The 16635-nt window shown below is 58.5% G+C and overlaps 6 protein-coding genes across 6 annotated transcripts; 1 reads left to right on the top strand and 5 right to left on the bottom strand.

Annotated features, from left to right (window-relative positions):
* Positions 1-121: 121 nt before the first annotated feature.
* Positions 122-2156, bottom strand: GGTG_03068 (MAP kinase activator; the record flags this gene model as incomplete). The annotated part of the gene is made up of 3 exons (XM_009220846.1): positions 122-1111; positions 1196-1933; positions 2049-2156. The coding sequence occupies 3 exons, from the start codon at positions 2154-2156 to the stop codon at positions 122-124; spliced, it is 1836 nt and encodes a 611-aa protein (XP_009219110.1).
* A 662-nt stretch (positions 2157-2818) lies between these two features.
* GGTG_03067 (hypothetical protein) lies at positions 2819-4056 on the bottom strand (the record flags this gene model as incomplete). Its single annotated transcript, XM_009220845.1, has 3 exons — positions 2819-3306; positions 3567-3777; positions 3949-4056. 3 exons carry the CDS (start codon positions 4054-4056, stop codon positions 2819-2821), a joined length of 807 nt encoding a protein of 268 aa, XP_009219109.1.
* Positions 4057-5564: 1508 nt separating this feature from the next.
* On the bottom strand, positions 5565-6350 carry GGTG_03066 (hypothetical protein; the record flags this gene model as incomplete). Its single annotated transcript, XM_009220844.1, has 2 exons — positions 5565-6114; positions 6340-6350. 2 exons carry the CDS (start codon positions 6348-6350, stop codon positions 5652-5654), a joined length of 474 nt encoding a protein of 157 aa, XP_009219108.1. The 3' UTR covers positions 5565-5651.
* A 2150-nt stretch (positions 6351-8500) lies between these two features.
* Positions 8501-11396, bottom strand: GGTG_03065 (GANP domain-containing protein). Its single transcript, XM_009220843.1, has 3 exons — positions 11066-11396; positions 9697-10963; positions 8501-9619 (listed from the first exon to the last, which is right to left on the bottom strand). The coding sequence occupies exons 1-3, from the start codon at positions 11151-11153 to the stop codon at positions 9406-9408; spliced, it is 1569 nt and encodes a 522-aa protein (XP_009219107.1). The 5' UTR covers positions 11154-11396; the 3' UTR covers positions 8501-9405.
* Positions 11397-11617: 221 nt separating this feature from the next.
* GGTG_03064 (vacuolar protein-sorting-associated protein 36) lies at positions 11618-14179 on the top strand. The gene is made up of 3 exons (XM_009220842.1): positions 11618-11942; positions 12014-12149; positions 12226-14179. Exons 1-3 carry the CDS (start codon positions 11842-11844, stop codon positions 13927-13929), a joined length of 1941 nt encoding a protein of 646 aa, XP_009219106.1. The 5' UTR covers positions 11618-11841; the 3' UTR covers positions 13930-14179.
* A 248-nt stretch (positions 14180-14427) lies between these two features.
* On the bottom strand, positions 14428-15486 carry GGTG_03063 (sequence orphan; the record flags this gene model as incomplete). The annotated part of the gene is made up of 2 exons (XM_009220841.1): positions 14428-15154; positions 15236-15486. 2 exons carry the CDS (start codon positions 15484-15486, stop codon positions 14428-14430), a joined length of 978 nt encoding a protein of 325 aa, XP_009219105.1.
* Between the last annotated feature and the right edge of the window lie 1149 nt (positions 15487-16635).

Below are 16635 nucleotides of genomic sequence, written 5' to 3'. Positions count from 1 at the left end.
AGTCCACACAGAGATGCAGTGCCGCAGCGACCTTGATGTCTTGGTCTAGGGTGGCTGAAAATATATTATGCCAGTATGCCTCGTGGGCGCACCGTCCTTGTTAAAGGCGGGGGAGGCTCGATCAGACTAGTTCCACGAATAGGAGTAGCTTCTCGTTGCGGCTAAGAGCGAGATCGAGATCCTTATTGCTGATCATGCTCAACTTGCCACCTGTCGCCTCGTCCTTGTATGATAGCTGAATCTCCTCAGACGGCTGGATCCTCAGCCTCTCTCTGATTTTGTCGTGCAGTTCCCGGTAAGGGATGTCGGATGAAACCCTGATGGCAATTAGGTCACCGTTGTAGCTCAGCTTCACCTTCATCATGGCACCAGCTTGTGTGATGCCAGGCGAGAGTGAAGTCTGAGATGGTTGCGAGATGGATGAAGTTTGGCGGAGCATCCCCGGTTGGTTCCTTGGCGCTGCTTGGACGCCGTATCCGTTGCCGTTACCGTTGAGGTTGTTCCGCGAGGACTGGCGAGAGGTGCCATCCATGGGTGAGTCCATGGACGAGCGTTGTGAGCCGCCCGACATCCTGTACTCGTCTTGGCCGGATGGATCCATCTCATAGTCGCCTTCCCTTGGGTTAAAAAACTGCCTGACGAGGTTGCAGCGGGATATGTAGGTGGGCTGGGCCAGCAGATTCTTGACGTAGGCATCCAGGTTGTGGAGACGCCCTTCCGTGATAGCATCGGTGACGTAATTAACGGGTCCTGGCATGTAAGGAAGGGTACGCTTCTGGTCTCCAGTGTTGCCTGCCTCGGCGGGGAACTCGGTGAGCAGCGCGATTTGGAAGTCATAAAAGTCCTCGTAGTATCGCGAAAGTTCGTATTGGCGCCCGTCCTCGAGGACTGCCTCGATGACGAACCAGTACTTCTCCTCGGCGAAGCAATAGCGTGGTATGCTGGCCGAGATGGGGGCGTACAACTTGGAGGCGGAAGCGTTGGGTGAGAGTGCGGGCGGCTGCTGCTGCTGTTGTTGTTGTTGCTGCTGCTGCATCTGCATGCTCTTCTGCGGGCTGTAGGGACTTTGCTGCTGCTGGAGTGGCTGCGGGGACGGAAGAGGTAGGGGTGACTTTTGCGGGGAGTGCAAGTCAAGGTCAGTCATTGTGGCCGAATCAAGCCTCGAGCGCAAAGATGCCGCGGAGCATCCACTTACTGGCTTGCCATTCATCTGGCTCTGGCTGGTGCGGTTGTCACCGGACTGCAGATTCATGCGGTCCATGCCCGCCTCCAGAGACTGCGGGCCGCCTCCGACCTCGAACTTGCCCAACGTAATGCTGCTATTCTTGTAGTCGGCAGCCATCTTCTTCCACTCTTCAACTCTTGGGATGCCAGCCCTCCGGACGGCGTTTTCCGGGTCGACCACAGGCGTGTTGGAGGCCATGTCCCGAATTTCGATAAAGGACACGGGAATCAGGCCGGGACCGCCTAGCCTACCGATGGGCTTGGCGACAAACCATTCTGGGTTGGACTGGGCGATGACGATAATGGCCTCGCCGGCCTGGGCCTGCAGCTCGTCGGCGCGCTCGGCCTGGAAGTCATACATGACGATGCCGTAAACCATGGCGCCGGACTTGCCGCCCGACTTGGAGTTTCGCTGGCTCTGTGCCGGGGTTGTAGCAGTCGTCGTCGACGTCTCGGCGTATCCAGAGTCATGGTCGGGGTTCTTTGGTGACCCTTGCGAGTTCTCGGACTGCGTGCTGTCCCTCTCGGTGCGACCTAGGGCTTGGAAGAATGCGACAGGCACTAGGCCGCGAGCGTCGGGTAACGCGGGATTGCAGGCCTCGTACCAATCCTGGTCGTCCTCGCGTCCTATGACATGGAAGAAGTCTCCACGCGAGAAACTGAGTTCTTGGCTCGATCTCGCCTCGTAGTCGTATAGAGCGCGGATTACCTAGCAAAGGGATCCCCGACCGTCAGTTTGGCTGTCCTTTTCGGCGCCCCGCAGAGCAAGGGTGGACACGGCGGCCAGCGGCGCCCGAGTCGCGCGTGCATAGTTCGTGACTGACCTTCTTGGGTGGAACAATGGCAACAGCCGACTTTGGAGCGACGGAAAGCTGAGGCTGCTTATCCTTGTCGCCCTTGATAGATCGCCGTAAGGCCTTGAAAGCACGCATAACTGTCAGCTTCCAGTCCTTCTAGATGTTATGGTTGCAGGGCCTGGTCGACGCATGCAATGACTCGGGCGGGAGCCGACGTAGACGGCCGAGTTTGCTCAACTATGAGCGAGGGGTCATGGATCAACAGACGGAGGGGAGGGGTGCACCAGGTGCGGCAGCGGGATCGGAGGAAGGGAGGAGGGGTAATAAGCCGGGGGGGAAACAGGCGAGTGACTGGGTGCGAATTTCCCCGAAGGCGTGTGAATGCGGCACCGCGTGAGAAACAGGAGGCCAGTGGCTTGAGACCTGTTCGCGGCGATGACGAGTGTACGCGACAGTGGAAGGGGGCGGCGGGTGAAGGGTGGCGGCCAACGCAACCAGCCTCGCACGCAATCTCGGAGAAGGCTCTCACGAGTACGCACGCGCGCGCCGGTCAGTGGCCGCAGAATTTGATGACGCACCTTCATCTTGGTAATCGTGGGGCCTTCCGGCTGTCGAGAAGCGGACTGGAAGACAGGGGATTGAGGGCAGGATGAGGCGCCCTCGAGTTACGCCGACTCAGGCGTGTTTTTCGGTCGGGTGACCCCGTGTGGCCGAGGTGCTCTCCTAGGTGCGACTGGACGCTGAGGCAGGAGTTGCGGCGGCGGACTTCAGGTCGCCTGTTATTGCCTCGGCGTAATTTAGATTTGGCGTTGCGCAAGAGCTCGTTCGGCCAAGACGAATCGGCGACGGGAAACGAGGGCGTGCAGAGATGTCGGCGGCGGTGGTGGTTGCGGAAGCAGCGCGAGGCGACAGTGGGTCTTCGCGCCTTCTCGGTTCTTTGCTGTTTTCCGCCGAATGCGTGTGCAGAGTGTATGTAGTGTGGCGCGGAGACGACCCTCTTTCTTTCTCCTCCCTTGTCGCAATCTACTTGCTGCTACGGCGGAGTGGGCGGCGTCAAGTGTGGTGGGCGTCCTTTGTTTCCCTGGCGGCTCGTGCTCTCGCGTGCTGTCGCCACAAGGAGGTCCCGTGTTGCGCAGACAGACACACACTGTCTCTCTCGCTCTCTCTCTCGCGCGCTCACTCTCTCCTGCGTGGTGATGTGCGGCGGCGTAGTCCGGGACCGATATGATCGCAGGCGTGACGAGGTTCGGCAAGGACAGTGGTCGCGTTGGCAGGGTGGGAGTCGCTGTCGTCGTGGTCGGTTGTCGCTTATCAGCAGCGTCGTGAGTGCATGCAAAGCGGCGGACGTGCGAGCCGATGCGTGCGTGGGGAGGCAAAAGGATTAATAGAAAATAGGAGGGGGGAGCCGGGGGTGGTGAAGGGGCGCGCGGGCGGGGCTCCAATCTGGATTAGAGTGCCAAAGTCTGAACCGGAGGGCGCGCAGGGACGGGAGTCGCAACCAGCAGCGGTTGGGGCGTGCAAGGATGCGACTCTGCCAGGGCCTACCTGCCCACACCTCATTATGGAGTCGAGGTACCGCCACCATTTTAGGAGCTTGGGTGGGTGCCCGCTTGCCGCAAGCATTGAGCTCATCAATGGGCGCACACCAGACCGGACGGGCTAGCCCAGCCCAGCCTGGACGGATGGGGTGCGAACGGCGGCGGCAACCCAGGCCCCGCAGCTGCTCACGGCCATTTGATGCGTGCAGACCCAGCAACTACATGGAGCCCCAGCGAGCTTTCAGCGGGCGCTTTTACCGTCGCGTACCTACAGACTGCACCTAAAGACTGCCTGCATCTAGGTACAGACTGCACCCGCCCACATCGACTGAGGTGTGGACCGCACCACACCGCGCCTGAGGCGACCTGGGCTGCCACCAGACACCTACCACCTCGTGCATGGAAGCTGGTGGTGGGCAGCCCGGGCCGGAGGGGGAGCCAATGGAAGTCAGCCCAAGGCCCAAGGTGCGGCGCAAGCGTCCATGCCAGGAGCACATGGGGGTGAATGGGCAGCCACGGTTACGCCGCTCGGACCAGCCAGCGCCCTCGTTCACCCGAGGCGGGTGGAGAGGGAGGTGTGGGTAAACAAATGCGAAATACAACGGGCAGCAATTCAATCACAGGAGCCGGCGGGGACCTGGACCGTCGAGCCTGTGCTGTTCCCTTCCCACCCTCCATTGACTCCCTCCCCCCATGGCACCCGACTTGATGTTGGAGGAAGCGGGCTCCCGGAAACAGCCGGGCCCGCCATTCGCCGCTATTGATCACTCGGCGACAGGGCCCTCGCACACCCTTCCTGCACCCGCAAAAGGTCGCACCGAGCGTCGTGTCGCCTGCCATCCATCCACAGAAACAGAAAAGCAAGCGTAGAAACAAATTCCGAAAACGAACTTGACATTCCTGCCTGCAGCTGAGTGAGTGAGCGAGCATGCATACGTACGTGCGCTTTGCCGCGTGTCCCTCTCTCTGTCTCGTTTTTTTCCTTCTCCCTCCGTCTTGCTGTTTGTTTCCAGCCCGTACACCTCTCTAGACCACATTACTCCACATCGTCTTCCCGCTTCCGAGTCTCCCGGCGAAGCGTTTGGGTTAAACTGCCCCGAGTTAGGCAACTGTCCTCCTCGTGCGCGAACTGAAATGGCAAAACAGAGCGCTCCTTCTAGAGTCGTTTAGGAGGAGGCTAAACGACAGAGCTATTCGATGTGGCTGCCCAGCATGTTCCATAATCCCGACTGCGCCGACTGCGCCGACTGCGCTCTGTCGGCGCTAGTCTGTGGTTGGCCCATGATGCGGCATAGGAGCATGCTAGCTCAACGTTAGCTAGGATCACAGGTGAAGATGAATGAGCCCACCGGGCATAACGACTCCAACTGCGCTGTGCGCGGCCTGCGAGAGTCGGGACCACCTGGCTTAGCTGGTGGCCCCCCTTTTTTCTTGTTTCTTTTTCCCCTTCATCATTTTCCTTTTTTCTCGGACGGATGTAACTTTGGGACCGAATGGGAGCATGGACCCAAGCGAGGAAGCCTTGCAAGGGTATCTGCCGCGCCACTGCGCATGTTCATGCCTTTGGAGTGCAAATACAAGCATAAACGTGCACAACTCGGCATCTGCCTGGCATCCATGGATGGGAACAAGGCACAGGCGCCCGGCTTTCTGCGGAGCTGTCTCCGGCAAGTCAGCCCGACATGCCCCTACGTAAGCGGGCGGCCAGGACCAGCATCACATCGCCTCTCATGCATGCAGGCCTGCCGAGCCAAGTCTAGGAATTTCCACACCGGCACCCGTCACCAGTCAAACCCATGGAAGCCGTGACCAGCTGGACCTGGTTGGTTTTCTGCTTTCTTGGGCTGCCCGCCTGCCGGCTTGATGCACAAATCGGCCAAAAGGTCCGAGTCGGGCTCACAATCCGGTCTACAACCAATTGGGATCCCGAGCCTGGACGGCAAACTCGACCAGGTGGCATGGATTTGCGTACAATAATAGTTCGTCAGCCAAAGTTCTTTTCTTCTTTCTCCTTTTCCTCTCCCCGCCTGTTTTTATACGGCCATCCGGAAATAAGGTGTCGAGTCCCCGCCCATACTGCACTTGTATCACGTCAATCTTTTCGAGCAAAAAGTAGGTAGGTTGAGACAGCGGCTTGGGCGGCCGCAGGGAATGGAGAAGGCGTGGTCAGCTCAACATCGACCTTTTCCTTTTTCTCCTTCTTGGGGCGCCCTGTTACGCAATCGAGCTTGGATAAAGCTGAGCGTATTGCTGGGTTGCCAGAGGGGGAGCCTGGGACCGGGCACACGCCCAGCACGGGAGCGGGAGGCCTGTTCTCGCAGCCCCCTGCAATGGCTAGCTTCCCCGACGGCAGGGCGCGCAGGGGCTCACAGCATGCTGGGAAGGAAGGGCAGCCATGTGGGCCGACGCTGGTTTCTCGGATGCCATGTCGGTGTTGTTCAGAACCAAGCCTCCCCGCCGCCCCCTGGTCGCCGTCGCCGAGTGATGTGTCCCTCCCCGTCACGACACATTTGCCGACGACCGAGGGGCGCAGCCCTCCAACGCGGGCCCGGGGACTTGCGAGTATCGAGGCATGGACGCAGGGCGAGCGGCAGATATCCCAACCCTCACGTGTAATCAGCACGCAGTAAAAAAAAAAGTATAAAGTGGGATTGGGGAGGGCGATGGAGCAGACCCGTGTCGATCGAGGTCGTTCCGGCTTAGTGCCCCGCCGGCACTGCAGGAATCAGCCGCATCCACATAGCGATTCCTCCACGGCGTTGCCAAGATCTCACACAAACCGGCGGTCCATCTTGGACTGAGCCTTCGGCGGCAGCACCGACGACCCCATCTCCTGCCGGACTACCTAGGCCTCAGTGAGTCGAAAGGACCGCCACAAATGCTGACCTCCGTGGTGTGCAACCCTCTGTTTCTTGGCCGAGCCAAAAACGATAAACGAGGGTGTGTCGTGGTGGATGGCGCATCCAATAAGAGTTACCCCTCCGCACTACCACCTCAGCTACAGTACCAACGAAACAACCTTAGGCGCAGGCGCCTAGCCCGCGCGTACTTTTTGCGACCCGATATGCTGGGCGTTCCTGGGGTCGGATGCAACTTTCTCATATCTCACTTTTTTTTTCCTTTTCCTTTTTTGCTTCCTTTGTCTGCTTTTCTCTCTCACTCGCATGACAGACATTGGGCGCGATTGCGCGTCTCGCCTTGATTACGCCAGGCGGGGGTGCGCCTTGACTCCCGTCGGCCGAGTTTGACCCAGTTCCAGCCGCTCGGGTGCCTTGAACTGAGGGGCCTCGGGAGGTGGGGGTAGACGAGAGCATGCCCACAGTAAAATAAAATAAAATAAAATGAACGGAAACTGGGGCGGAGCAGCCATACCTAGTTGACGACTCCCGTTGCAAACAGCGCCGGGCATGCGAGGCTGCTGAGTGCGTTGAGCGTGTCAATCGGTTACGCGGGCGCCGTGTTCCTCTTGTGCCGGCGTCGACCAGAACCCATGAGAGAATCAAAAGAAGGCTGCCAAGCATTCCATGTGGCTTTTTCCCCTCCTTGAACCAAACGGCAAGCCGCCAGACAGGCGGGATTAGATCATTGGCAGTAGGCAAACCAGGGATGACACGCGGAAGTAAGGTCAGGGGTCCCTTGGAAGTCATTATATTCTGGAACGCCCATCCCCCGCGTGCTGTCGTTCCGGAATCATGCTGTGATCACCGTCGAAAATCAACCATTCCATGGTTGGCACGTGCCTGGCCCGCTTGCTTCGCTGCCCAACGCAAGGGGTTGGTTGGGTGGGCTGGGTGTGGGTTGAGTGATGGGTTGGTTGGCTTCTTTTTCCCTCGCTTCGCTTCTCTCTCCCTCTCATCCCGTCTCCCTGAGCTGCCGCCATGTGAGAGAGACGACGCGAGTGGCCCGCCGTCATCAACAGCCATGCGAGCGGAAAGGTTAATGCCTCCACCCTGCCCTCTCCCGTGTGTTTCCCTCCCAGGCTCCCATGATGATCGCCCTGGCTTGAGGGGTCGTCCTTGGCTTGGTGCTGTAGTGCGGACAGCCCAGTCCGTTCACGTGCGAATGCCACCATGAGATACCTTCCATATTTGCTGCTCTTCGACTAGTGTGTATACATACCTGCCAATTTTACCATGACGCCTTTTCTTGACCTCAAGGTTCACAAGGCCCAAGTTTGGGCCATTTTCCGCACGACGGACAGGCCACAAATAAACAATTCTGTGCGACATCCCGTTGCCGGGAGCGAAAACGACGGCTCCCGAACATGCGCCAGAGGCGCGGGAGAGTGAACCTGCCGTGCCTGCATCATACGCAGGAACGGCGAGCTGCATTGACGCTGTGCAATGGGATCGGATTACGTAGAGGCGGGAGGCCGCCGCCGTGTTGGCCATCCCCTACCTACCTATACAAATCCGCCGGGTGCTTGTCTTGGTGGCACCCCCGGGGCGGGAAGCGGGGGTGGCGGGCTGCTGGTGGAGGGGCCCGCTTGCTGCAGGCAATGCCGGCTTCGGTCGCCATGATTCCCAGTCCACAAGACGTCAACCAAGCTTGAAAGCGCCCTGGAAAACTCGGGGTGCTGAGCAGCACGGCCCTTGTTGGTTGGAATGTGCTCGGCATGCCAGGATTCTGTCAACTGTGCCCTCCCGCGATAGGATCTGAACCCGGGCCGCCTAGGAGATCTCGGCGAGTTGATGCCCACTATGGCGTCAGAAGTTCCTCATGGGAGACAAGCAGAAATAACAGGCTTGTGATTCCAGATTTCACCCCGGGAGGCCGTTCAATGCCTTATCTAGCTCCCTAGTCCGGCTCATCTTCGTTCCGATAGCCAGCGCCTGCTTATGAAACTGAACGTGTCTCCGAAAGAAGGAGGGGTCCCGATGCCTGCCACCGGCCGGGGGGCTCTGCTGGCTGCGGTGCATTGTCAGATGGCTTCAAGAATGTTCTCGATCCATGGACGCTGCGACCTCTGGCTAAGCATTGAGCCTTGGCTTTCATGACATGGGTCCTAGATCTGCCTGGGTCTGCATCGATCCCGCTCAGATCAGGAAACATGACGAAACAATTGATGATGGATTTGCCGCTGCCAGTCAAACTACCTACCTAGTCGCCCCACGACGACTAAAACAGGTTGAAGCTGGTTCGGTAGATGGATTAAACCAATACTCTTATAAAAGACCAAGTAAGAGCATGCCTTATTACCCCAACTCCACGAGCGTGCTTTTCCCCGTCGACACCAAACAAAAAAAAGAGACGCCATCATAAACCAGATAGTTAGGCAAAGGTACTTGGAGGTTGCTCGGCCATCCGACGTCGAGTTCCCAAGTCCAGCCAAACGCGCAAAATAAGAAAGAACGCAGAAGCGGGTATGCTACATCCAAGTCCCCAACCCTGCCACAAGGCTAAAAACATATCCACGTGCTCCCCCGCCATTCTTTATTAGTCGTGCGGTACTGTGAGCGTACACTTCGAGCCCCGGCTGGGGATTACTGAGTAGGTCTCGACGTTAGATTGAGGGGAAGAAATGCGTAGATACGAAGATAGAACGGATGCCAGGTGTCGGACTGGGCCGAAGGGCGGTAGTTTCGGGCGGAATCGGATTGCGGTTACTCCCGCCGTGCCTGAAGTGTGACATAATCCGAGCAGGGACATGCGAGAGAGCTTTTGAGACTCGATAGATGCTGAACGCAAGGACTCGAGGCGGTTCGACTCTTGTCGTTACCGAGTAACCGCATCCGCATCGAACGGATGCCGACGGAGAGAGCGATGGACTGAGAGAGTAGTGGGAGGGGTATTGTGCAAGTGTAACTGAAAATAAAAGATGTCGGGCTGGTGGTTGGGATCGGGCTTCATATTTGGCCTTTGATGTCAACTCTACGGAAGGCCTCTTTCCTCGCGTGGTCGAAGAGCTGGCCAGCTTTCCCAGCAAGGAAGGCGATGTGATCAGCACGCTCATCGAGCAGGTCTTGGCCGTTGTTGTCGATGATGAACTGCACGGCTTCGGCGTCGGACTCAAAGCCTAGCTCCTCCGTGATGAATCGGAGTTTCACGTCAGGCTTGTATCTGTGTAGGCGAACAATGTCAGCTTGGCGATCACGCGGCCGGGGCAGGCCAAAGCGAGGCTTGGATCTTTGACTTACGCTTTGCAAATATTGCACAGAGCCGCAAGACGTTCACGGCCGACAAACATGTCCATTAGATAGGCACCCATGTTGGGCGTATCCAAATAGAGCTGGAAGAAGCGATGGTAGTTGCCAAGGGCCAAGGCAGAGCGCACATTCAAGGCATGCTTGATCGGGCGCTCCTCCTTCTCTGCTGTGGTTAGGTCTGCCATGGCGTCGTTCAAGGCTGAACGGTTGGCAGTGTGGATGAAGTACAGGATACGATACGCTTTGAACTCAAGGGGGTTTCCTTTCAAGCCCAGCTGGTACAAAGCACGCAGCTGGGTCTGGCATTGGTTATACTCACCCAGGTCCCCCTTTTCCAAAGCGATTCGGGCATGGATCTCGTAGACGGAAACGGTGAACTCATTCTTGATGCGCTGAACGGTGAGGTCCTGACGCATCGACTTGAACTGATCGCAGATGTATGCGTAGTTCGACTCCTTCCGCCACTTCTTTTTGAGAAGTTCAAGCGTCTGCTGCAGAACCGCCTGAGGACGCACATTGGACGCGACGGGGGGAGCCGTCAGGCGAAGGTAACGCTTCTCCAACGTCTGGCTGGTCCCCACAATGGGGCCGTCCGAAGGAGGAGGGCTCGGGGACCGGTAGCTCGACTTGTAGCCGCCATCGAACCGACGTTGGCGCTTCTCCAGTTGCTTCTGGAACTTACTCATGCTTTTGCTGGATGAATCGTCGGGAGCGGCACGTTTGTCAGGCGTCGAATATGAGACACGGCCCTCAAGGCCGCTGCTCGCCTTGGCAGTTTGCCACGGCGGTACCCCAGAGCTCATGTCAGTGGACATGTCGCCGGACTTCCTTTTCTTCGGCGCCGGTGTGGCCACGCCCCAGGGGTCCTTGGGTAGGGCGACAGTAGTAGACATCAGAGATGCCAGGCGTTCGCGCTTGATCAGCTCCTGGGGGAGAGGCATCTTGTCCCAATCCATGGTGTACATAACACCTGTCTGATGGGCATGCGAAATAGTCTCCTTCAGCTTGGCCTCCATTTCGGCGCGGTCAACCGTGTGGTCCATTTTGTCGGGCATGAAGGACCTGGCCACATATTGCCTAACCGAGAGTGGCCAGTCGATCTTCTTCGACTGCTCCGCCGCCGGAGCACTACTAGCAGGGGAAGCCTCTGCGGTTTGTGCGCCGTATGAAGTCGGAGATGCCGAGTACTGGGCTTGGGTGGGGGCTACGGATCCGAAAGATTGACGGACAGGAACGGCAGTGTATGCTGGAGCCGCAGCTGCTGACGAGGAAGGAGGCGCCACGGTCAGCTGGGGATGCTCGCGAGACGGTTCGGAGGACTTGAAGCCCAGGTCGGTAGAGCGCGGATGAGATAACTTACTCATGGGGTAGGTCGGATATGCGATGGGCGCAGGCGGGATGCCAGCGGCCTGGCTCCAGGTGTTGGGCATCATGTTTGCGGTCGACATCCGCGAAGCGCGCGGAGGAGGTTCGACTCCAGAGTTAGCAATAGGAAGTGAGAGAGAAGAAAGGCCAGGGCGAATGGAATCAAATCACGGCACACAAAGCTCGCGAAAGACAATAGCGTGGTGCGCGTTTAACGACGGGAGCCCGGATCTGGGGTGTGGCAATGAAGTTGGTGAGTGAATTCCTAGGGCAACTTTGACCTGAGTGAGAGGAAAGTGGTGGCCAAATACAAGGGCAGAGGAAGTGAGAAAGCACGAGTTGGAAGGTTGGGTGGCTGCTTGCACCTTCATTCGCTAGGCGTTGCATTACATAATAAGCACGCATGACCTAATCATTCATTTCGGACGTGGCTTCCTTTGTGGCGATCCCGGCGACGCTCGGACCATGTGCGAGACGTGGTTCATTCTCTGCGGCCCTATCAGCCACTAGTGACCAGTGCCACCGCATGCAGTTTCGCGGTAGCACATGCGCCTGAGGCTAAGCCGAATTAAGCATCGACCCCTCCATGCGCCTAGCTTGATTGGCAGTGCGGATGGGCGACGTCAGTCGGCGCGAGGCCACTCTTGCGACTCCCAGTCGAGGCGAGGCCTTGAGTCAATCGGGGTGTGAAGTCTTACCGCGTTCTATGTCGCATCGTTCCGTGGACCAGACATCCGCCGAGCCCATCGCATCCCCCGCCAGACATGCCGGATGTTTCTCAAGCAAATCGACCTGACGACTGCCCTTCGGCCCTCGTACCTTGCGGATGAAGTGCTCCTCTGCCTCCAGGACAATGTGGGGCTCTACGAGGGGTGAGCTGCTGCCCATCCTCGAGCGCCGCTTCGTGGCAGAGCTGACGCCTTCGCGGCTGCTTCCCGTCCAGAAAGTACAAGCTGCCCAAGCAGCAGGACGGCCAAGTCTACCTGACGTCGCACCGTATATGCTATGTCGACAAGGCTGAGCCCAGGAAGCACTCGGTCGCCCTGGACCTAAAGGATGTGGAACGCTACGAGTTCTATGTACGCATGTGCACCGCATTGTAGTCCTCCCGCCGCCGTGGCATAGAGATGCTAAGACGCCTTCGCATGGACGCAGGCCGGCTTTCTGAAATCCTCGGCAAAGATCACACTGGTGCCAAAGCCGAGTAAGCGCCGCTCGACCCTACAGCCGCGATCGCGGGCGCGGTCCTCCGGCTCGCCCCTGCGCAACGGCGCGTCGCCGCCCGCGTCCCGGCCCGATGGCGCTGCGAGAGGCGGCGTGGCGGGACCCCCGGCGACGAGCACGGCAACCTGGGTATGCACTATCTGTAGCTTCTCGAACCCAGTGCCCTCCAACTTCGACCCGGCGACCGCAAACGCGCATACTCCATTACCGCCATGTCTGGCTTGCGGTATCAAACCCGCCCTGACGCACGTACTGAAGGCGGCCATCTCCAACGCCACAAGCCGGCCTCCTCTCTCGGTACCACTCCCGCTCCGCCCGCAGGCACAGACGGTTGTTAGCCACGGCTATGGGGATGATACTTCCAATAGCAGTCGTGGTGGTTCTGCTACAACTTCTAGCGAGGAGGCTTCCTTCCAGTGCCCAAGGTGCACCTTTCTGAACCACCCGTCGCTGATGTCTTGTGAGATCTGCGGAGCACCGTTGGTCTCGCAGGATGTGCCTGCTCAGTTGACCGCCGTTGAGCCTAGAACCGAATCGCCCGGACTGTTTCTGACTCCTGTGGGAAACCACCCTGGGGTGGAAAACCCAGAGAGCGTCAAGCTATCCTTCAGAGGTGGAGGAGAGAAGGTGTTTTACGAGCGCCTCAAAGGGTCCATGACACAGCGCAAATGGCTTCTACAAGACGCGCCGCCAATACCCAGGTCAATGCATAGCACCGGCGACGGGGATGCGGGTTCGCCCTCACGATCCACGCCTGGGGCCGACCGCGTCAGAACTGCTGGAATCGCGGGGCTGGAGAAACGTGGCCTCGAGATGCGAAAGAACAACGAGATGGTCATCGGCAGCGCCTTTGAAGATCTTGAGGCCCTGATGGCTTCGGCCAAGGAGATTGTGGCTCTTGCCGAGACGTTTGCCCGCCAGGTCAACAACAGCGGCGGGCCCGGATCATCTGAGGCAAGCAGACTTCTTGCCGAGTCTGCCAGCCAATTGGGCCTGGTGACAACCAAGGATGTCGTTGGAGGCAACAGTTCCGAGTCGTTGTACATCTCGGAGCTGGCAAGAAACCTGGCCGAGTTTCTCACGGATGACTCCCGGGGGATCTTGAAGCGATCAGGAGGCATCATCAGCCTTGTAGACCTATGGGCAATGTTCAACCGCGCACGGGGCGGCGTAGAACTGGTCAGTCCCATGGACCTTGAGAAGGCTGTGCGGCAGTGGGAGAAGCTGCAGCTTCCGGTTCGACTGCGCACCTTCAAAAGTGGCGTCATGGTCGCGCAGGGCGCTGACAGAACCGACGAGAGCACCGTCAAAACTGTCCTGGCGTGGATGAAGGACCTCCATGAGTTTCCTCCGGATAGGGAGGTCGCCTGGAACTGGCACGAGTTTGGCCGGGGCGTGACTGCACAGGACGCGGCCGAGCGCTTCGGGTGGAGCATCGGCGTGGCCGAGGAGGAGCTGGAAATGGCCGAGGAGCGTGGCGTGCTGTGTCGCGAGGAGGGAATCGAGGGCCTCAAGTTCTGGGAGAATTTTATCGACACGGGTGAGGGTCTCAGTCCTGCACAGCTCGAAGCCAAGGAGGCAAAGGAGGCCCAGGCGGTCATGTATAGGGCTCTGAAGGATACAGGTCTTATTTGAGTGTTGGATGCTATGGGGCTATACACAAGCCGATGTCTCGTTGAGAGTTGGAATAAGAACAAACCACGATGGGAGATTCGAATGCCAGGAATCCGAGCGACAACAGTTGTATTTCCCGGTACCTGTTCAGTTCATGTGGCATGATTCTTTCTTCTCTATCAAAAGTCTACTCGTTGATGGCTCTAACAATCAAACCTATGGGTATCCGACGACGGAATCTGAGAAAGCAAGGAGCAATGCGAAGCTAAGCATAAACAAAAACGCCAAAGACAGCCTGAACGAGGCTGGCCGCCCTTCTATCCCTCTCAGCGCTGCTTTGTAACAGCCCGAGCCCAAAATAACGCCTCTTTATGACCTGGGGGAGTGTTGTACAGCCGGGTTGTTGGGAAACCCGAGAGGGGAGAGTATGCCATGTTGGCGGTTGATGGGGGGAAAAAGAAAAAAGGGAAACCGATTAGGGATTAAAACAACGCAAAGTGAGCAGGGCTCGAAGGGAAGCTATACCAGCTTGTCCATAAAGTGCCGGCGGACCTTGTAGTTGACGACGCCGCCGACGCCAAAGGCCGGCACGATCCTGCACACGCGGGCGGCAACGCTGATGGCCCAGTTGCTCCGGACGAGGCCCCAGCGCTCGGCGGCGGTGGGGCTCGCGGCGGCGGCGGGGCAGGCGGCGCAGTAGCGCGGGCGGTTGTAGAGGTCGAGGCCGAGCAGGTGCATCGGGGTGGTCAGGATCTGGGCCGCCGCGGGCGCCGCAAACTGGGCCAGCGTCTGGCCCGTGAACCTGCGGCGGGCCTCAGTCGGCAGGCGAGCGTCGAGCCAAGGGGCCAGCAGGACTGGCACGTTGAAGGAGGCGAAGATGGTGAGGCAGTCGCGCGCGGTGAAGAGCAGGTACGACGGTAGCGGCACGGGCCTTGGCGTGGCCCCCGGCGGGCCGAACATGCGCGCAAACACCTGGTCCTTGTAGATGCCCAGCCCCGTGTTGGCCGTGGACGAGGCGGCGAACTTTGCCGTGCCGCTCGTCACGAGCGTGGCGGGCCCGCCGCGCACCGTCGACGTGGCCGTGTCGAGCGCGTTGGCCGTCAGGTACGTGCCGCCGTAGACCATACAGATGAGGGCGAAGGGCCGCGCGAGCACGATGGTGTGCGGCCGCAGCACCAGGTTGAGCAGCGAGCTCTTGATCGAGTCCGCCAGAGACCGCCGGCCCGACGCGTTCTCCATGATGGACCTGATGACGTTGGTCAGCCTCCCTGCCGCCCTCTGGGGAGATTTCTGTGGGTAGCAAGCATCACAAGCGGCTGCAGCTCACCTGTCGATGATAGATATCAGCGGGGCAACCATGGAGGCGGCCGCGCCGGCACTGACGGCATCTGCGCCGAGACGCCAGCCGAGATTCTTGGTGTTCCATTTGCGGCCAGCGGTCGCCGGCCTTTGTATCGGCGTCGCCATGTCGATCTTTTGGCCAGCAGTGGCCGTTGCCAGCGAGGTCGGCGACAGGCCAGCGGCGCGTTCCAGCTTGAGCTGCGGCGCGGGCTTTGAGCCGTCGGCGGGTTCTTGCATGGCCGAGTCTGTGCTGAGTGGCTCTTGCAGGCGGTGTAGTATACCAGTCCTCTTCTCACACTCTCAAGACCACCACGAAGATGGGATGGCGTGCTCGTTCATGCAAGGAAGGTGGCGGAGAAAAGAGGATGGCGGGCTGGCTGGAGACCGAAGCTCGCACCGCCAAAACCTAGGCGAGACGCTACCGGGCGGAAACAAAAGCAGGAAAACAAACCAGAAGCAATGTTTATCCTCGACAAGAAAACCGACTGACTACCAGGGATCTATGCTCGACACAACAGACAGGCAATAACCAAGCTGGCATCCATGGCAAATCCGCTACACGCAGCGTATTCTTCTGACACTGGCCATTGTCTGCCGAAAACTGCCGTCTGAGAGTCTCGATCGCACCTTGCAGAGGCCGGGCGCGTAAGCAGCAGCGTGGGATAGATGCGCCTGTCGTTGGTCGATAGGAGCTTCGGGAGCTTTTGACGCGATAGGTTGACAGGCTGGGCATCCTCAGCTGGTAAGAAAGAAAAAAATCCAGCCAGTGCCTATTTGGAGTTTGGTCAGTGCTTCCGATATCGGCTGACGCACGATAACAGGGGCCAGCCCAACCTTACAGGCCGTCTCGCCTGTCAATCCACCAACCTCGAATGTCTGTTTGTCACCTAACTTTTACATGCGCAGTGACTCTTGTCGCAAGGACACTGACAAAACAGTACGTAACATGTAACAATAAAAGACAAAGAATACACAAGCAAACGTCACTTTTGCCGTGGACAAACCTCCCACCAAAATCCCAACTCGGTACGCCTCGCTCTTCCCCGTGTCGGGTTGCCGCCGGTTAATCCCGTACAGGCTCAGAAGAAGTTCATGGACTCGTCACCAAGATTATCGAAGCCGAAATGGAGTCTGTAAAGCTTCGTCTCGGAACACAAAAACATCTCGCGGCCGCCCGGAGAAAAGCAGAAATTGCTGACTCCGCCTGGGTTCCTCAAATTAGACCGGCTTTTGGAGAGAGGACCAGAGTGGCCAGAAGAGCCCAGATGTGTATGTGTGTGCGTGCGTGTGTGTGTGTATGTGTGTGCGTGCGTGTGTGTGTGTGTGTGTGTGTGTGTGTGTGTGTGTGTGTGTGTGTGTGTGTGTGTGTATATGTGTGTGTGTGTC

The sequence above is a fragment of the Gaeumannomyces tritici genome (genome assembly GCF_000145635.1).
Source record: "Gaeumannomyces tritici R3-111a-1 unplaced genomic scaffold supercont2.2, whole genome shotgun sequence".
Lineage (NCBI taxonomy): Eukaryota > Fungi > Ascomycota > Sordariomycetes > Magnaporthales > Magnaporthaceae > Gaeumannomyces > Gaeumannomyces tritici.
The sequence above is the reverse complement of the archived record's forward strand: the minus strand, read 5'-3'. Positions and strand labels throughout refer to the sequence as shown.